We start from the raw sequence: 20,564 nt of genomic DNA, 5'->3' as shown, positions 1-20,564 counted from the left end.
CCTTCTATCTCTCTCCCCTTCCATTCCCCTATCTCTCTCTCTCTCTTTCTTGCTCTCTCTCTCTCTCTCTCTCTCTACCTTCATCCCACCCTCCTTCCATCCTTCTCTCTCTCCTCTCTCTCCGCTTCCATTCCCCTATATATCTCTCTCTCTCCCCTCCTTCCATCCTTATCTCTCTCATCTCTCTCCCCTTCCATTCCCCTCTCTCTCTCCCCTGCTTCCATCCTTCTCCCCACTCTTTCTCCTCTCACCACCCCCTCCCCCACCTTCTCTCTCTCTCTCTCTCTATCCTAGTGCAGATGTCTGTCCCGTTCCACACACAGAATAATTAACACCAGTCCCTATGCATCATTCATGACTTCACTCCACCCCTCCAGGATAAACCCTCCCTCTCTTCTTCTTCCCTTTCTCTTCCTCCTCTCTGCTGGAGGTCTGGAAAGAGCAGACTGACGAGTCAATGGAAAGTTCTGCACCACATTGAACTGGCTCAGACAGGAGGCATCAACTCATAGTTGTTTCTTTCATGTTCTCTCTCTTTGTTCTCTGTTAGCTTTCCTGTCATTGACCAGCCAGAGCACTAGAGTATTTATCCTGTGTGTCTGCGTGTGTGTGCATGTTTGTGTGTGTGTGCCATTGATCTGCCCCCCGTCTCTCCCTTAATGTGTGCCACCCTCATCTCCTGCAGATGGCAAGGAACAGACGCCTCCCTTAGATGGGATTGGAAAATAATTGGATAAGCACTACACACTATACAGTACACACACACTACACACTCACACAAACACGCATAAACAAAAACACACACATATATTTACAAAGACCTCACATACTAGGAGAGAGAGACCGACGGAGAGAGAGACCGGCGGAGAGAGAGACCAGCGGAGAGAGAGACCGACAGAGAGAGAGAGACGCAGGGAGAGAGACGCAGGGAGAGAGAGACAGACTGAATCCAAAGAGATTAGAGAGGGAAAGTTGACATAGATGGGAGGTATGGAAGGCTGTCAGTCAGAAAGAGCGCAAGTTCCTCTGTTCCTGCCTCTAAATTGGTGGCCCCATGCCGTGGAGTCTTGATCGCATCATCAAAGTGTGACAGGCTGAGGCGGTACTGTGTTCCCCTGGTGAGACTTCCTGCTGTTAGGCTTTCCTCCCCAGAGCTGCCAAAGACATTATGTGAAATGCACTGGAGGAATCACACAATGCAGTTACTTTAACACACACACACACACACACACACACACACACACACACACACACACACACACACACACACACACACACACACACACCACACACACACACACACACACACACACACACACACACACACACACACACACACACACACACACACAGGTGTTTACACACAACATACACACACACACACACACACACACACAGACACACACACAGGTGTTTACACACAACACACACACACACAGGTGTTTACACACAACATACACACACACACACACACACACACAGACACACACACAGGTGTTTACACACAACACACACACACACACACTCAGGTGTTTCCACACGACATAAAACACACACACACACACACACAGGTGTTTACACACAATGTACACACACACTCACACAGGTGTTTTACATACATACATACACACACACACAGGCATTTACACACACAGGCGTTTACATACATACACACACACACTCAGGTGTTTACACACAACATACACACGCCGTGGCACACAAACAAGCTCTCACAGTCTCACATCAGAATTAGATGTTGTTTGCAAAGTTCTACACCTGAAATGTCAAAATGTTTAGATTTAAGTTTAGGCATCAACTCCGGATTCTGAAGGTTAGACATTAACCCTGAATGGTTGAGGTAAGGGTTAAGGTTTGGGTTAGGCTGAAAACAAAAAGTATCAACAACTACTTTCTATGACTGGATTCAAACATGGAACCTTTGGTCTGTTTGGAACCTTTGGTCTGTTTGGAACCTTTGGTCTGGTTGGAACCTTTGGTCTGGTTGGAACCTTTGGTCTGGTTGGAACCTTTGGTCTGGTTGGAACCTTTGGTCTGGTTGGAACCTTTGGTCTGGTTGGAACCTTTGGTCTGGTTGGAACCTTTGGTCTGTTTGGAACCTTTGGTCTGTTTGGAACCTTTGGTCTGTTTGGAACCTTTGGTCTGTTTGGAACCTTTGGTCTGGTTGGACCCTTTGGTCTGGTTGGACCCTTTGGTCTGGTTGGAACCTTTGGTCTGGTTGGAACCTTTGGTCTGGTTGGAACCTTTGGTCTGTTTGGACCCTTTGGTCTGTTTGGAACCAGAGGCAGATGCTTACCGCCATCCCCGTCCACAACGCCCTCGCATAACCAACACCTTCTTGAAGGTAACGGCGCTCACTGTTGCCCCTAGTGACTGGTTTCCACGTCATCTCTCAACATCCTCAGACATGGATGGATGTTGAATACTGACTTGTATCACGGGTGACCTGCCTGGGCACACAGCTCGCACCCGTTGTCTGTGAACTCTTTGTTGTAGAAACAATAAAAAAAAGCCCTTATTTTGGTAAGTGAAATATGATGGGTCTGGAGAAATGTAACATTCTCATATTCATAGACAGAGCTGCGGATGCAAGGGCTGACCATCCATGATATCAAAATGATCGTTTTAACCCATGTGTTGAGGCTGTAATGTAATTGTTTACGTTTACTCTGTTTACCAACATTGGAGTAAAACAAGCATATATTTTGGTTTCTCATGGAGTGTGACAGTTGAACTAAGGTCATGAGGCATTTATAAGTTACATTCTTCAAGAATCAATGCGAACATATCATTCATATATAAGTCCAAAAATGGATGTAGCACCTGCTGATTGCCCCTTTAAAGAACCTGTGTGATGTGTTTAGTGTATTTACCATTCATGTGCTCGTGGGAAACATCCCGGTTGGAACAATTCTTCAACCAATGAGATTTTAGCTAGCTATGTGAGCCAGCTAAAGTTTCGAATAATTAAGTTAGCTAGGTTGCAAACATGGTCAATATAGTCAAATTAGCTACATATCAAGTGTGTTGATATGTAGCAGTGTAATTTTCTCAGACTTTCCGACTTGTACAGCCCTCCAAGTTGTAATTACAAGTGAAACTTCCCAGTCGGAGTCTCGTATTTCCGATAACTCAGACACCACATGAACACACTATTTGTCCCGAGGACTTCACCTCCTGTTTAAAAGGTGGCGTAGTGTTGGCTACTGGATTTTTCTATTTATGGTTAAATCAGCCAAGTGATTCTGAGGTTAAAGGATGTGTGTTGTCATACCATATACCCCGGTACATGGTATAAACGTTATATCGCCCAAGCCTCGGTGATACCACCTAAAGGAGGACTGAGAGAGAATAGGATGTTTACATTAAAATAATATATATATATATATATTAAGGTGTTTTCTGACTTCATTGAACAGATCGAGAAGATGGCAGTGGGAAAGGTAGAGGTTGTGTCAAATGGGGGTAGGATTGGATTCTAACCTATGCCGGATTCTAACCTATGCCGGATTCTAACCTATGCCGGATTCTAACCTATGCCGGATTCTAACCTATGCCAGATTCTAACCTATGCCGGATTCTAACCTATGCCGGATTCTAACCTATGCCGGATTCTAACCTATGCCGGATTCTAACCTATGCCGGATTCTAACCTATGCCGGATTCTAACCTATGCCGGATTCTAACCTATGCCGGATTCTAACCTATGCCGGATTCTAACCTATGCCAGATTCTAACCTATGCCGGATTCTAACCTATGCCAGATTCTAACCTATGCCAGATTCTAACCTATGCCAGATTCTAACCTATGCCAGATTCTAACCTATGCCAGATTCTAACCTATGCCAGATTCTAACCTATGCCAGATTCTAACCTATGCCAGATTCTAACCTATGCCAGATTCTAACCTATGCCAGATTCTAACCTATGCCGGATTCTAACCTATGCCAGATTCTAACCTATGCCAGATTCTAACCTATGCCGGATTCTAACCTATGCCGGATTCTAACCTATGCCAGATTCTAACCTATGCTGACACTGTAGACGTGTGTGTCAGAGGCTGCGTCATTACCACTAGACCAGCCAGGCCACAACGGTGTTTACACATTTCACCTTTCCCCCAGCATAGACTGTTAAGTATCCAGGAAGTGCATTTGTTTACAACTGGCAAAGGGTCTGCAAAGCATCTTTATGTGTCCCACCAACAGTCACCCTGAAACACCAGCCTCCAGGGGGTGGAGAGGACCTTGAACAGGGGCAAACTGAGGAACCTGCCATTCTCCCTGTAGTTGTTGTCCAGGCGGGACAACATGGCCAGGTGGGCAAAGCAGTACGCTGCTGTAGCAATATGTGTTGGCAATGCTGGGATCAATCTTCTTATCATAGCCAGGGTAACGGCCAAGCTGCCGGCCCATGGCGTCTGGGCCAACGCCGTGAGGAACGTAGTCCCTGGACACAAACACCTAGGAGGGAGAGAGAGGAAGAGAGTGCTTGTAGATTAATTTGTAGGTGTGTATGTGACAGGACAGATGTGTCAATGTGAGAATATTAAAGAATCTGTAAATGTGTGACAAGGAGAAGCAGAGTGTGTGTTAGAGACTATGCACTGGGCATATAGCGGAGAGAAGGAAGTGATATGTGTGTCAGTTTGTGGTACCAGGTGTAGGTGCCCATGTTCTTGCGGGCCTCCTGGTACAGAGTCTCAGCCTCCCAATGTGGTTGATACCTCTCAGGGCATGGGCCAGACAGTTGTGCTCACTCATGGACATTGTTTGAATGGATGTCAAGGTTATGTTCTCTTCCCCACGAACATCACCTGGCAGACAAGAGATTTACAGGTGAGGTAAAATAGTGATTGAGACAACTATTGTACATGAAAGTTAGTTACTCTAGTCAAAGTTTGCTCTCTTTTTGTCATCATTCTTTTCTGTAGACTTTAACTTCAATTGGTCTACTCTTCAGACAAACAGATTTAAAAGGCTGACCTGGAAAGAAGCAGCTTATGTCCTCCACATTGGTGGTGTTGGTGATTCTCTTCCTTCTAGTTACGGTGGGGTGTCTGATAGTATGTAGTTCCTTCTAGTTACAGTGGGGTGTCTGACAGTATGTAGTTCCTTCTAGTCACAGTGGGGTGTCTGACAGTATGTCGTTCCTTCTAGTCACAGTGGCCACTCCAATACCTTGACTTTGTTGTCCTTAAGCTATTTTGCCACAACTTTGGAAGTATGCTTGGGGTCATTGTCCATTTGGAAGACCCATTTGCGACCAAGCTTTAACTTCCTTCCTGATGTCTTGAGATGTTGCTTCAATATATCCACATAATTTTCCATCCTCATGAAGCCATCTATTTTGTGAAGTGCACCAGTCCCTCCTGCAGCAAGCACCCCCACAACATGATGCTGCCACCCCCGTGCTTCACGGTTGGGATGGTGCTCTTCGGCTTGCAAGCCTCCCCCTTTTTCCTCCAAACATAACGATGGTCATTATGGCCAAACAGTTCTATTTTTGTTTCATCAGACCAGAGGACATTTCTCCAAAAAGTACAATCTTTGTCCCCATATGCAGTTGCAAACCATAGTCTGGCTTTTTTATGGCGGTTTTGGAGCAGTGGCTTCTTACTTGCTGAGCGGCCTTTCAGGTTATGTCGATATAGGACTTGTTTTACTGTGGATATAGATACTTTAGTACCGATTTCCTCCAGCATCTTCACAAGGTCCTTTGCTATTGTTCTGGGATTGATTTGCACTTTTTGCACCAAATTACGTTAATCTCTAGGAGACAGAACGCGTCTCCTTCCTGAGCGGTATGATGGCTGCGTGGTCCCATGGTGTTCATACATGTGTACTATTGTTTGTACAGATGAACATGGGACCTTCAGGTGTTTGGAATTTTCTCCCAAGGATGAACCAGACTTGTGGAGGTCTACAGTTTTTCTTTTCTGAGGTCTTGGCTGATTTCTTTTGATTTTCCCATGATGTCAAGCAAAGAGGCACTGAGTTTGAAGGTAGACCTTGAAATACATGCGCAGGTACACCTCCAATTGACTCAAATGATGTAAATTAGCCTATCAGAAGCTTCTGAAGCCATGACATCATTTTCTGGAATTTTTCAAGCTGTTTAAAGGTACAGTCAACTTAGTGTATGTAAACTTCTGACCCACTGGAATTGTGATACAGTGAATTCTAAGTGAAGTAATCTGTCTGTAAACAATCGTTGGAAAATTTATTTGTGTCATGCACAAAGTAGATGTCCTAACCGACTTGCCAAAACTGCAGTTTGTTAACAAGAAGTTTGTGGAGTGGTTGAAAAACGAGTTTTAATGACTCCAAACTAAGTGTATGTAAACTTCCGACTTTAACTGTATGTACACATAGGTAGGGATAAAGTGACTAGGCAACAGGATAGATAATAAAGAGTAACAGCAGCGTATGTAATGAGTGAAAAGAGTTAGTGCCAAAAGGGTCAGTGCAGATTTGGTTAAATATTTTCATGGCTTTGGGGGTAGAAGCTGTTCAGGGTCCTGATGGTGCCATAATTGGTATCTCTTGTTGTGCAGAGAGAACAGTCTATGACTTGGGTGGCTGGAGTCTTTGACCATTTTTAGGGCCTTCCTCTGACACCGCCTGGTATAGAGGTCCAGAATGGCATGGAGCTCGGCCCCAGTGATGTACTGGGCCATACGCACTACCCTCTGTAGCCGTTTGCGGTCGAATGTCAAGCAGTTGCCATACCAAGCGGTGATGCAGCCAGTCAAGATGCTCTCAAGGGTGCAGCTGTAGAACAGGATCTGAGGGCCCATGCCAAGTCTTGGTACACTTAAAAGCAGAACAATTTATAAATAGTTCCCCACACTTGTTTGCTTTGAATTTCTTCTGTGTAATGTCTTCATGAACACACTAGAATTTAAAGTGTTATTCACCTGTCCCCATGGGACGACCATTTGAAGAACCCTTTTGGTTTCCATGTAGAACCCTTTTGGTTTCCATGTAGAACCCTTTTCACAGAGAGTTCTACCTGGAACCCAAAAGGGTTCTTTAAATGGTTATCCTATGGGGACAGCCAAAATACCCTTTTGGAATGCTTTTTTCTAAGAGTGCAGTTATACAATATTCTAATTATTTAGGGAACGTCATGCAACAGACTTGTGCATTGTGATTGAAATGTGTGCTTTAGGGTTATATCGTCTCAAGACAATTCATCTTTACTTTTGTAAAAGTCAAGTAACTGAATCTTCTTTCGTGCAACGCAACCATGTTCTTTTGTTTTGTTCTTTGTGGAAAGACAAAAGGAAATGATGGTGTGTGTTCCATGATTAATTGTCTGAGTCAGGAGATCAGTATTCAGACTCATCTCTAACAATGACACTGCAGTATTTCCGGTTTCTGAACACTTGGACTAAAATAGAGTCTTGTTTTTGCAGGCTGATATCTAAGACGAGGATTGCAGGGCAGTTCCACGAGTACCTTTTGCATCACTTTGATACTGTTGGTTTAAATTGTGCACCAATATTGAATTTGAAAAGCTTGTTATGTGATGTGATCTTGTCCTTAATGTCGGGAGAAAGCTGAGAGAACAGAAGTGGTGTTGGTGAGTTTGGTTCAACCTAGGTGTGATCAACATGTGCTTCTCCTCTCCTTTTTCTATTGACTTTCATCCCCAGACAAACACATCTAGTCTATTTGCAGTTACCACGTGTTGTTGGAGTGAGTCGATTGTGTTATTATCTTCAAGGTAATGTTGAAGTGTTGGATATGTTTACTTTATTGAACTGAATCTTGATTAGGGTTGGATCAAAACACTATTGCTACACAGCCCTCAAACTCAACTCTGGACCTCCAAGACAGTTCCGCTGCATTGTTTCACTGTTCCCCTGTAATCAGGGACTGATTTAGACCTGGGACACCAGGTGTGTGCAATTAGTTATTAGGTAGAACAGAAAACCAGCAGGCTCCAGACCTCATAGGGTCAGAGTTGAGTACCCTGATCTACAGTATATAGCTCTGAATGATCTGTTTTCCTTCACAAACTGTTGAAGTCCCTGTATAACATATACCCTCTTTTTGAAAACAATTAAAGGCTGCCTTGCTCGGTGTTTACACTGGACTACCACCTGTTCAATGATCTTTACCTACAATGATGCAGACCTAACTGGCGTCAATGCACGATTTCCGCCAAAGTCATCAGATGCATTTTTTAACAGTTCAAATTCATCTCTCTCATAGGTAGAGAATCCTGTTGCTTTGGCTGTGCAGCCCCGTGTTCCTTCCTGCCACTGCAGTCAGTGCTCCAGAGCTTTGCACATAGCAGTTAACTTTACTCATTAGCATTTCTATATTAGTCTCTTCTCCTCCAAGCATTGTCCTCAGTGTCCACTCTGCACCTTTATCTCTCAATAACCTCCACCCACATAGGATAGACACACACACACACACACACACACACACACACACACACACACACACACACACACACACACACACAGCTGGCCATTTACCCAAGGACAGTTAGTTAGCCAGTGCCCACACACCCCTGTCTTAATAGAAAGAGCAATCTCCATGTCCATCTCTCTTTCTTTCTCTCTCTGCTTGTGAGCAGCGTTTGCTCAGTTGATTGGATGACTGTGTCACTCGGGCTCCCTGTGTTTGTCTAAGCCAATGGGGTCTCAGCTTATCTTCAGCCATTTAGTTTGGCTTTAATGGGGACAAGGCAGGATACTGGGGACATGGAGACAAGGCAGGGTACTGGGGACGAGGCAGGATACTGGGTTAATGGGGACGAGGCAGGGTACTGGGTTAATGGGGACGAGGCAGGGTACTGGGGACATGGAGACGAGGCAGGGTACTGGGGACATGGAGACAAGGCAGGGTACTGGGGACATGGAGACAAGGCAGGGTACTGGGGACATGGAGACAAGGCAGGGTACTGGGGACATGGAGACAAGGCAGAGTACTGGGGACATGGAGACGAGGCAGGATACTGGGTTAATGGGGACGAGGCAGGGTACTGGGGACGAGGCAGGATACTGGGTTAATGGGGACGAGGCAGGGTACTGGGTTAATGGGGACGAGGCAGGGTACTGGGGACATGGAGACGAGGCAGGGTACTGGGAACATGGAGACAAGGCAGGGTACTGGGGACATGGAGACAAGGCAGGATACTGGGGACGAGGCAGGGTACTTGGGGACATGGAGACAAGGCAGGATACTGGGTTAATGGGGACGAGGCAGGGTACTGGGGACATGGAGACAAGGCAGGGTACTGGGGACATGGGGACGAGGCAGGATACTGGGTTAATGGGGACGAGGCAGGGTACTGGAGACATGGAGACAAGGCAGGATACTGGGTTAATGGGGACGAGGCAGGGTACTGGGGACATGGAGACAAGGCAGGGTACTGGGGACATGGAGACGAGGCAGGATACTGGGAACATGGAGACAAGGCAGGGTACATTTACATTTAACATTTAAGTCATTTAGCAGACGCTCTTATCCAGAGCGACTTACAAATTGGAAAGTTCATACATATTCATCCTGGTCCCCCCGTGGGGAATGAACCCACAACCCTGGCGTTGCAAACGCCATGCTCTACCAACTGAGCCACACGGGACCTGGGTACTGGGTTAATGGAGACAAGGCAGGGTACTGGGTTAATGGGGACGAGGCAGGGTACTGGGGACATGGAGACAAGGCAGGATACTGGGAACATGGAGACAAGGCAGGGTACTGGGGACATGGAGACAAGGCAGGATACTGGGGACATGGAGACGAGGCAGGATACTGGGGACATGGAGACAAGGCAGGGGACATGGAGACGAGGCAGGATACTGTGGACATGGAGACGAGGCAGGATACTGGGAACATGGAGACAAGGCAGGGTACCGGGTACATGCAGACGAGGCAGGATACTGGGAACATGGAGACAAGGCAGGGTACTGTGGACATGGAGACAAGGCAGGATACTGGGGACATGGAGACGAGGCAGGATACTGGGAACATGGAGACAAGGCAGGGTACCGGGTACATGCAGACAAGGCAGGGTACTGTGGACATGGAGACAAGGCAGGATACTGGGGACATGGAGACAAGGCAGGGTACTGGGGACATGGAGACAAGGCAGGGTACCGGGGACATGGAGACAAGGCAGGGTACTGGGGACATGGAGACAAGGCAGGGTACTGGGAACATGGAGACAAGGCAGGGTACCGGGAACATGGAGACAAGGCAGGGTACCGGGAACATGGAGACAAGGCAGGATACTGGGAACATGGAGACAAGGCAGGGTACCGGGGACATGGAGACAAGGCAGGGTACTGGGAACATGGAGACAAGGCAGGGTACCGGGAACATGGAGACAAGGTAGGGTACTGGGAACATGGAGACAAGGCAGGGTACCGGGAACATGGAGACAAGGCAGGGTACCGGGAACATGGAGACAAGGCAGGGTACCGGGAACATGGAGACAAGGCAGGATACCGGGAACATGGAGACAAGGCAGGATACTGGGAACATGGAGACAAGGCAGGGTACCGGGGACATGGAGACAAGGCAGGGTACCGGGGACATGGAGACGAGGCAGGGTACCGGGGACATGGAGACGAGGCAGGATACCGGGGACATGAGATGAGGCAGGATACTGGGGACATGGAGACAAGGCAGGGTACCGGGGACATGCAGACGAGGCAGGATACTGGGGACATGAGATGAGGCAGGATACTGGGGACATCTCATGTGATGTGACTCCCAAATAAGTCAACATGTAACTTTGTCAGAATGTGAATAACGTAGATACAGAGCTTTGAGTATTTATATGAATTATTGAAGAGTATTTAGATCCTGTTTCTAGTTTAAGAATCAAATCAGAGTGTTTAAAACTTGTAGTGTCTTGAATCTGTAGGAAATATCTCCACTAAGCAGCGTTGATAAAGGACCTCTGTCAACAGTAGATATTGGCCTGCTTTGCTCAGCAGCAGTTTCAACTACTTCCTTCCTCAATCTGTCAGTGTGTGTTTGGGTCTTTGAGTGTGCTTGCCGTCCTGCCTGCGTACGTGCGCTCGTCCGTACGACCTTCACAAGGGCTGAGGGAGTAACTGGGGAGCTGGCCCTGACTGCAGCCAATCGATCGCTAGCCCTCACCACCCCTCTTCTGCTCAGCAGTCTCTCTCCAAACACACACCACACTCCCCACCGCCTCATTGCCCAAATAGACTCACATATGAGTGACAGGGCCAATTTCTCTCTCCTTCCACTCCCCTCTAATTCATAGCCATTGATTTACACCTGGTGGTCTGAATGCTCTTCACACACACACCACACACACACACACACACACACACACACACACACACACACACACACACACACACACACACACACACACACACACACACACACACACACACACACACACACACACACACACACACACACACACACACACACACACACACACACACACACACACACACACACACACACACACACACACACACACACCTCCTTTGTATGGATCACAATGCGGACATAGACTTGGTGTCTCAGCACATGGATTGAAGGACTGAAGGGACTTTCTGAAGGACTGTAGAAGGTCTTCAGATGTGTAGCACAGTGTCCCAAACGTCTCCTTGAGTTCTCCCTGCTATTCCTCCTATTTGATGTATTCCAGTCCAATCTCACCTGATCAACGTCTCATCAATCCCTTCATTAGTTGAATTAAGTGTGTTAGTTCTGGATTCCATCAACTCATTGTGTCTGGTTCTCTTTGGGTCTCCTTCGTCCTAGTTCTCCCTGGTTCTCGTTGGGTCTCCTTCGTCCTCGTTCTCCCTGGTTCTCGTTGGGTCTCCTTCGTCCTCGTTCTCCCTGGTTCTCTTTGGGTCTCCTTCGTCCTCGTTCTCCCTGGTTCTCGTTGGGTCTCCTTCGTCCTCGTTCTCCCTGGTTCTCTTTGGGTCTCCTTCGTCCTCGTTCTCCCTGGTTCTCTTTAGTTTTCTTTCGTCCTAGTTCTTCCTGGTTCTTTTTAGTTCTCTTTCGTCCTAGTTCTCCCTGGTTCTCTATAGTTTTCTTTCGTCCTAGTTCTTCCTGGTTCTTTTTAGTTCTCTTTCGTCCTAGTTCTCCGTGGTTCTCTTTAGTTCTCTTTCGTCCTAGTTCTTCCTGGTTCTTTTTAGTTCTCTTTCGTCCTAGTTCTCCGTGGTTCTCTTTAGTTCTCTTTCGTCCTAGTTGTCTTTGGGTCTGCTTCGTCCTAGTTCTTCCTGGTTCTCTTTAGTTCTCCTTCGTCCTAGTTCTTCCATATATTTATATGTATATATTCTTATTCCATTCCTTTACTTAGATGTGTGTGTATTAGGTAGTTGTTGTGAATTTGTTAGATTACATGTTAGATATTGCTGCGCTGTCAGAACTAGAAGCACAAGCATTTCACTGCACTCACAATAACATCTGTGTATGTGACCAATAACATCTGTGTGGAATGGCCCTGGGTTCTCGAGAAGAGGTGTGGAATGGTCCTGGGTACTTTAGAAGAGATGTGGAGTGGTCCTGGGTACTTTAGAAGAGATGTCGAATGGTCCTGGGTACTTTAGACGAGGTGTGGAATGGTCCTGGGTACTTTAGACGAGGTGTGGAATGGTCCTGGGTACTTTAGACGAGGTGTGGAATGGTCCTGGGTACTTTAGACGAGGTGTGGAATGGTCCTGGGTACTTGAGAAAAGGTGTGGAATGGTCCTGGGTACTTGAGAAGAGGTGTGGAATGGTCCTGGGTACTTGAGAAGAGGTGTGGAATGGTCCTGGGTACTGGAGAAGAGGTGTGGAATGGTCCTGGGTACTGGAGAAGAGGTGTGGAATGGTCCTGGGTACTTGAGAAGAGGTGTGGAATGGTCCTGGGTACTGGAGAAGAGGTGTGGAATGGTCCTGGGTACTTGAGAAGAGGTGTGGAATGGTCCTGGGTACTGGAGAAGAGGTGTGGAATGGTCCTGGGTACTGGAGAAGAGGTGTGGAATGGTCCTGGGTACTGGAGAAGAGGTGTGGAATGGTCCTGGGTACTTGAGAAGAGATGTGGAATGGTCCTGGGTACTTGAGAAGAGATGTGGAATGGTCCTGGGTACCTTAGAAGAGATGTGGAATGGTCCTGGGTATTCGGGAAGAGATGTGGAATGGTCCTGGGTACTTTAGAAGAGGTGTGTAATGGTCCTGGGTACTTTAGAAAAGATGTGGAATGGTCCTGGGTACTTTAGAAGAGATGTGGAATGGTCCAGGGTACCTTAGAAGAGGTGTGGAATGGTCCTGGGTACTTGAGAAGAGGTGTGGAATGGTCCTGGGTACTGGAGAAGAGGTGTGGAATGGTCCTGGGTACTGGAGAAGAGGTGTGGAATGGTCCTGGGTACTGGAGAAGAGGTGTGGAATGGTCCTAGGTACTTGAGAAGAGATGTGGAATGGTCCTGGGTACTTGAGAAGAGATGTGGAATGGTCCTGGGTACCTTAGAAGAGATGTGGAATGGTCCTGGGTACTTTAGAAAAGATGTGGAATGGTCCTGGGTACTTTAGAAGAGATGTGGAATGGTCCTGGGTACCTTAGAAGAGGTGTGGAATGGTCCTGGGTACTTTAGAAGAGGTGTGGAATGGTCCTGGGTACTTGAGAAGAGATGTGGAATGGTCCTGGGTACTTTAGAAGAGGTGTGGAATGGTCCTGGGTACTCGAGAAGAGATGTGGAATGGTCCTGGGTACTTGAGAAGAGATGTGGAATGGTCCTGGGTACCTTAGAAGAGATGTGGAATGGTCCTGGGTACTTTAGAAGAGGTGTGGAATGGTCCTGGGTACTTTAGAAGAGGTGTGGAATGGTCCTGGGTACTTGAGAAGAGATGTGGAATGGTCCTGGGTACTTTAGAAGAGATGTGGAATGGTCCTGGGTACCTTAGAAGAGGTGTGGAATGGTCCTGGGTACTTTAGAAGAGGTGTGGAATGGTCCTGGGTACTTGAGAAGAGATGTGGAATGGTCCTGGGTACTTTAGAAGAGGTGTGGAATGGTCCTGGGTACTTGAGAAGAGATGTGGAATGGTCCTGGGTACCTTAGAAGAGATGTGGAATGGTCCTGGGTACTCGAGAAGAGTTGTGGGAAACACTGCTGTAGTATTTTTCATCTTTAGCTGTAATGTAACTAAAGTGTGTGTGTGTGTGTGTGTGTGTGTGTGTGTGTGTGTGTGTGTGTGTGTGTGTGTGTGTGTGTGTGTGTGTGTGTGTGTGTGTGTGTGTGTTCAGGTGGGTCTCCAGGCTCAGACCCCCAGGTGACCAATGAGAGCGTCCGCAGCAGGGACCAGATCCTCCAGACTCTGACTGACCTGTCCAGGGCCTTCCAGGACATCGCTGACCGCTGTCTGCTGGTCCTCCACCTGGAGGTCAGGTACGTACGGACATGGACTCTCCAGGATAAACAGCCTGGGTTCACAATGACCTTTTCCTATTGGTCATGTTCACAATGACCTTATCCTATTGTTCATGTTCACAATGACCTTTTCCTATTGGTCACCTTATCCTATTGTTCATGTTCACAATGACCTTTTCCTATTGGTCATGGTCACAATGACCTTATCCTATTGGTCATGTTCACAATGACCTTATCCTATTGGTCATGTTCACAATGACCTTATCCTATTGGTCATGTTCACAATGACCTTATCCTATTGTTCATGTTCACAATGACCTTATCCTATTGGTCATGTTCACAATGACCTTATCCTATTGTTCATGTTCACAATGACCTTTTCCTATTGGTCATGGTCACAATGACCTTTTCCTATTGGTCATGTTCACAATGACCTTTTCCTATTGGTCATGTTCACAATGACCTTTTCCTATTGGTCATGTTCACAATGACCTTTTCCTATTGGTCATGTTCACAATGACCTTTTCCTATTGGTCAAGTACAGATCATACTACCACCCGCTTCACTCTGTTTTCTTCCATTTGGTCCCTAGCGAACACAACCGTGATTTATAAAATCTTCCTCTCAATGGTTCCACAGTGTTCTTCAGTCCTGGTCCTGAGTGGGGCAGACTGAGTTAACAGGCTGCTGTTCTGTCAGACTACCATGTTGACTGTCAGACATTGAATAGTTCCACCTATGAATTTGAGAATGGTTACATTTGTTCAGCCCCGTCCTTCAACTTTATAGCGCACCAAGTGGCAGGACTGTCGTATTTTAATTTTAGAACCCCTTTAGGTGTATATATGTATATGTATATTATTATTATTTGATAAAATATTCAATTTGGCCTTTAGTACCATACCCCACATTGAATAACACATTCATAAAACAGTCAAAAAATAAATTATAAGGAATAAGGTTTTGAAGTGTCTGTCCTATATCTAGGAGATATAAGGAAGCTCAGGAAATATATATTATTTTTTAAATACATATTTAACCCCTTTCTTGGGGTAGGCACAGCATCGGTTTCCTTCAGACTAGTTAGTTTGTAGTCCAAAAGGTTCAGACGCTACAAACAGAAGTTGGCATATCGACGGTACCGACTTCAGACGAGTCCCCTGACACTTGTGTAGACCACCATCGTGTTTGGGCTGTCTAAATGGTCTGACAAACACCGCTCTAGCTCTGCCACCTTTCACTGCAGATGAGGAAGTGCCACATTGGCGGTGGATTGAGACTCATCCAAAAAAGTAGATATTTCTAGCTGAAACTGACGGATTGTGATGGAATAAAAAATAAAACTGATATTACTCAGATTGGTGCACCGGCGTGTCAGTCAACTCTAGGGGGTTAAACAAGTGCAAGACAATCTAATAACACATTCAGACCAATGTGTCCCTCCAGATCCAGTCAGTTCACCCATTAACGTCTAGAACAAGTGATTTACCAACCAAACCCAGAAAACAACCAACTCTCTCTCATCAACAGCCCCTAACAGCCCCCATGTCCTCCTTCTCTTCATCCCTCCATCACCTCCTTCCTCTCTTTATCCCTCATCACCTCCTTCCTCTCTTTATCCCTCCATCACCTCCTTCCTCTCTTTATCCCTCCATCACCTCCTTCCTCTCTTTATCCCTCCATCACCTCCTTCCTCTCTTTATCCCTCATCACCTCCTTCCTCTCTTTATCCCTCCATCTCCTCCTTCCTCTCTTTATCCCTCCATCACCTCCTTCCTCTCTTTATCCCTCCATCACCTCCTTCCTCTCTTTATCCCTCCATCCCCTCCTTCCTCCCTTTATCCCTCCATCCCTCATCATGGCTCTGAGATATTGTTTCGCTTCTGCAGTAATGTTTATGATCGCCCCGAAAAAAGAGAGGGGGCGAGAAACCCTCCCTGAGCTCTGCACTGCTCCCTACTACTCCACGCCTTATTGACTTTTACCCATCAACCACATTTCCCCCAACAGTAAGGGTGCAAATGATGCCATCAGGAAGAGGAGAGTAAGAGGAAGAAAGAGAGAGATGCAGAGAGAGGGAGGGAGAGAAGGCGATGGAGTGTGAGGGGGGAGGGAAAGAAAGAAAGAAAGGGAGGGAGGGAGAGAGAAGGAAAAGAAGAGAGAGAGCGAGAGGGTGTTGGTTTTTATGTCTCCACTCATGTTTTTAATAGCCACCGGGGCCGAAGATGGTTTTTGGGTCTTCTGATGAAGGTGTGAGCAGCCAGAGATCATATATCAGTCAGGTGTTTAGGGAAACTAAGCACCCGCACGGTGGCTCTTGGATTAGATTGTCACACTTGGTCAAATGTTTTTAAAGACAGAGGCGGTGGGGAGACATTTGATTAAGTTACAGTAGACTGAGATCTACATATCACAATCTGTCCTGATAGTTACATGGTGGATGAATTTAGTGAAACATCCCAGTAGAGCTGAGCGATACATTTCCACCACCGCTTTTTCATTCAATTGTCCCATCAATTGTCCCATTAACAATCACCCATATTAGCAAAGTTATTTCATTTCAAACTTCTCATTTGTCTAGTATAGGCTACTTCTCATAATGAACGATATCAGCAAAATGCCTGCGATAAGTAACACTAAGTTGATTCCATCACCATCATGACTTAATTTACCAGTAGGATTTGGTTGGACTAAACACACATCAACAATATTGTCTGTCTCTCCTCTCTTCATCCGTCTCTCCTCTCACCTCATCCGTCTTTCCTCTCTCCTCATCTGTCTATCCTCTCTCCTCATCTGTCTATCCTCTCTCCTCATCTGTCTCTCCTCTCTCCTCTCCTCATCTGTATATCCTCTCTCCTCCCCTCTATCTCTCCTATCTCCTCCCCTCTGTCTCTCCTCACTCCTCTCCTCATCTGTCTCTCCTAACTCCTCATCTGTCTCTCCTCACTCCTCTCCTCCTCTGTCTATCCTCTCACCTCATCTCTCTCCTCTCTCCTCCCCTCATCTATCAATCCTCTCTCCTCATCTGTCTCTCTTCACTCCTCTCCTCCGCTGTCTATCCTCTCACCTCATCTCTCATCTCTCTCCTCCCCTCATCTATCAATCCTCTCTCCTCATCTGTTTCTCCTCTCTCTTCCCCTCATCTATCAATCCTCTCTCCTCATCTGTTTCTCCTCTCTCTTCCCCTCATCTATCAATCCTCTCTCCTCATCTGTTTCTCCTCTCTCTTCCCCTCATCTATCAATCCTCTCTCCTCATCTGTTTCTCCTCTCTCTTCCCCTCATCTATCAATCCTCTCTCCTCATCTGTTTCTCCTCTCTCTTCCCCTCATCTATCTATCCTCTGCTCTCCTCTCTTCTCTCCTCAGAGTGCATTGTTTCCACTACCTGATCCCCCTGGCCAAGCAGGGGAACTATGCCATCGTGGCCAACGTGGAGAGCATGGACTACGACCCCTTGGTGGTCAAACTCAACAAGGACATCAGTGCCATCGAGGAGGTGATGGGTGCCGCGCTGCAGCAGCACAAGTTCCAGTACATCTTTGAAGGTAATCCTGTTGTTGGGGGTCGTCCATGATAATGTCATGTGTGGAGAATGTATTGGTCAGTGCCCTTTCTTTTTAGGAATATTTCATGTACTTGTTTCACCTGACTGTGCTCAGGTCAATGTGTGTCTGTATTGTCCCTGTGTCTTTTTGGGGTACAAATGTCCACTGCGGTGATCAATAATGTGACTGGTATGTGTTTTCTCTCTCTTCACGTTCTCTTGCGCTCTCTCTTCTCTCCTCTCGTCTCTCCTTTCTCTCTCTCTTCTCCTCTCTCCTCTCTCTCTCTCTTCTCTCTTTTGTGCTCTCTGTCTCTCTATCTCTCTCCACCTTCTCGCACTCTCTCTATCTCTCCCTCTTCTATTCTCTCATTTCTTCTCTCCTGTCTGTCTGTCTCTTTCTCTCTCTCTCTCTTCTCTTCTCGAGCTCTCTCTATCTCTCCCTGTCTCTCTTCTCTCTCTCTCTCTACTCTCTCTCTCTCTCTCTGTCTCTCTCTCTGTCTGTCTGTCTCACTGTCTGTAGGTCTTGGCCACCTGATCTCCTGTATTCTGATCAATGGAGCCCAGTACTTTAAGAGGATCAGTGAGTCTGGCATCAAGAAGATGTGTAGGAACATCTTTGTCCTGCAGCAGAACCTCACCAACATCACCATGTCTAGAGAGGCCGACCTGGACTTCGCTAGGTGAGACATACACACAGGAAGGGGACAAAGAAAGACAGGGTAAGAGATGGATGAACATGACGGAAGGATAGAGAGGGGAGACAAAGGGATAGAAATAGGAAAGAGAATGAGAGAAGAGAAGGGCAAATCAAAGTAGAGAGAGAGAGGGCGGGCGGGCTGGCGAGAGAGGGCGGGCGGGCTGGCGAGAGAGAGCGGGCGGGCGAGAGAGAGAGTGGGTGAGAGAGGGAGAGAGATAATCTAAGTTAGTCAGTGGGAGGCTGTGTCTCAGAAGGACACAGGACAGCTTTATTTGGACGGATCAATGTGTAATCATTGTCTTCCTGCCCTCTGTCCCTCTCTCTCGCTGTACCTCTCTTCTGCAGTCCTTCTTTCTCGCTCCCTTTCTCTCCCTCTGTTCTGCATGTTCAACCAACATATAGAACTGCACCAATTTATACCCCATGAGTGAGTGAGAGGACCAGATGGGAGAGGGTACAGTGCATTCAGAAAGTATTCAGACCCCTTGACTTTTTCAACATTATTTTACGTTGCGAACTTATTCTCAAATCGATAAAAACATTTTTTATCCTCATCAATCTACTCACAATACTGTATCCCATAATGACAAACTAAAAACAGGTTTTTGGTCATTTTTGCCAGTTTATAAAAAATTAAAAATCTAATTTACATAAGTATTCAGACCCTTTACTCAGTACTTTGTTGAAGCATCTTCGGCAGCAATTATTCTTGGGCATTTTTCTGGAGACTTCAATATATTTTGACCAAACATAAAACAATACAAAGGTCATTTTATGGACTCGTTGGACTGTAAACCAAAAGGCTTAATCAAAGTCAAAGTCTAGGCTACCTCAATCCCCCCCAAAACCCAATCTGATGACGTTAGATTTTCCCCAGCTTTGCCAATCTCCATGCGATGTCCTTCGATACAATGTATGCTAGTCGGATGCCGTCTTGTCTGTGAATGTGTGCACAACAGGGTTTCCCAAACTCGGTCCTGGGGCCCCACCTCGGTGCATGTTTGGTTGTTGCCACAGCGCTACACAGCTGAATCAAATAACCAACTCATCATCAAGCTTTGATTATTTGAGTCAGCTGTGTAGTGCTATGGCCAAAAGTAAAACGTAAAAAGTAAAACTCTGCCCCAAGACAGAGTTTTGGGAACGTAGAAGACCCCGGTGATAACTGTGCTGGCTTGACGGAGTTTGTCTCGTTAGGGTCTTGCCTAGCTCCATAGCGGTGCTGTTGTCTGATGGCAGGATAGTGGTATAGAGGGGACCGGCGGAGCCTTGGTTAGTCTGTTATTTCTACTCCCTTTCACCTCCACATTATGGGGGAATAGCAGTGATGGCCTCTCTCTCTCGCGCTCTCTCTCTCTCTCTCTCGCTCTTGCTCTCGCTCTCTCTCTCTGTTTCTTTCTCATTCATTCGCTCTATCTTTTTCTCTCATTAATTTATTCTCTCTCGCCGTCTCTCTCCCTCTCTCCCTCTCATTACATCTCTCGCTTTCTCTCTCTCTCCCTCTCATTTACATCTCTCTCTCTTTCTCTCATTTATTATCTCTCTCTCTTTCTCTCATTTATTATCTCTCTCTCTCTCTCTCTCTCTCTCTGATGACAGTGTGGGTGCTGTAGGGGTTGATACATCTCTCTCTGATGACAGTGTGGGTGCTGTAGGGGTTGATACATCTCTCTCTCTGATGACAGTGTGGGTGCTGTAGGGGTTGATACATCTCTCTCTGATGACAGTGTGGGTGCTGTAGAGGTTGATACATCTCTCTCTGATGACAGTGTGGGTGCTGTAGGGGTTGATACATCTCTCTCTGATGACAGTGTGGGTGCTGTAGGGGTTGATACATCTCTCTCTGATGACAGTGTGGGTGCTGTAGGGGTTGATACATCTCTCTCTCTGATGACAGTGTGGGTGCTGTAGGGGTTGATACATCTCTCTCTGA

The 20,564-nt window shown here is 46.6% G+C and overlaps 1 protein-coding gene across 1 annotated transcript in view; it reads left to right on the top strand.

The window, feature by feature from the left end:
- Positions 1-20,564, top strand: part of LOC139533785 (exocyst complex component 4-like) — a 61,128-nt gene that overhangs the window by 21,773 nt on the left and 18,791 nt on the right. Inside the window, exons 4-6 of the mRNA XM_071332154.1 lie at positions 14,263-14,404; positions 17,757-17,935; positions 18,455-18,614. Of these exons, the coding sequence (XP_071188255.1) occupies positions 14,263-14,404; positions 17,757-17,935; positions 18,455-18,614 (481 nt within the window). The remainder of the gene's footprint in view (positions 1-14,262; positions 14,405-17,756; positions 17,936-18,454; positions 18,615-20,564) is intronic.

This window comes from Salvelinus alpinus, chromosome 11, assembly GCF_045679555.1.
Source record: "Salvelinus alpinus chromosome 11, SLU_Salpinus.1, whole genome shotgun sequence".
Taxonomy (NCBI): domain Eukaryota; kingdom Metazoa; phylum Chordata; class Actinopteri; order Salmoniformes; family Salmonidae; genus Salvelinus; species Salvelinus alpinus.
This window is presented reverse-complemented; position numbering and strand designations above follow the sequence as displayed.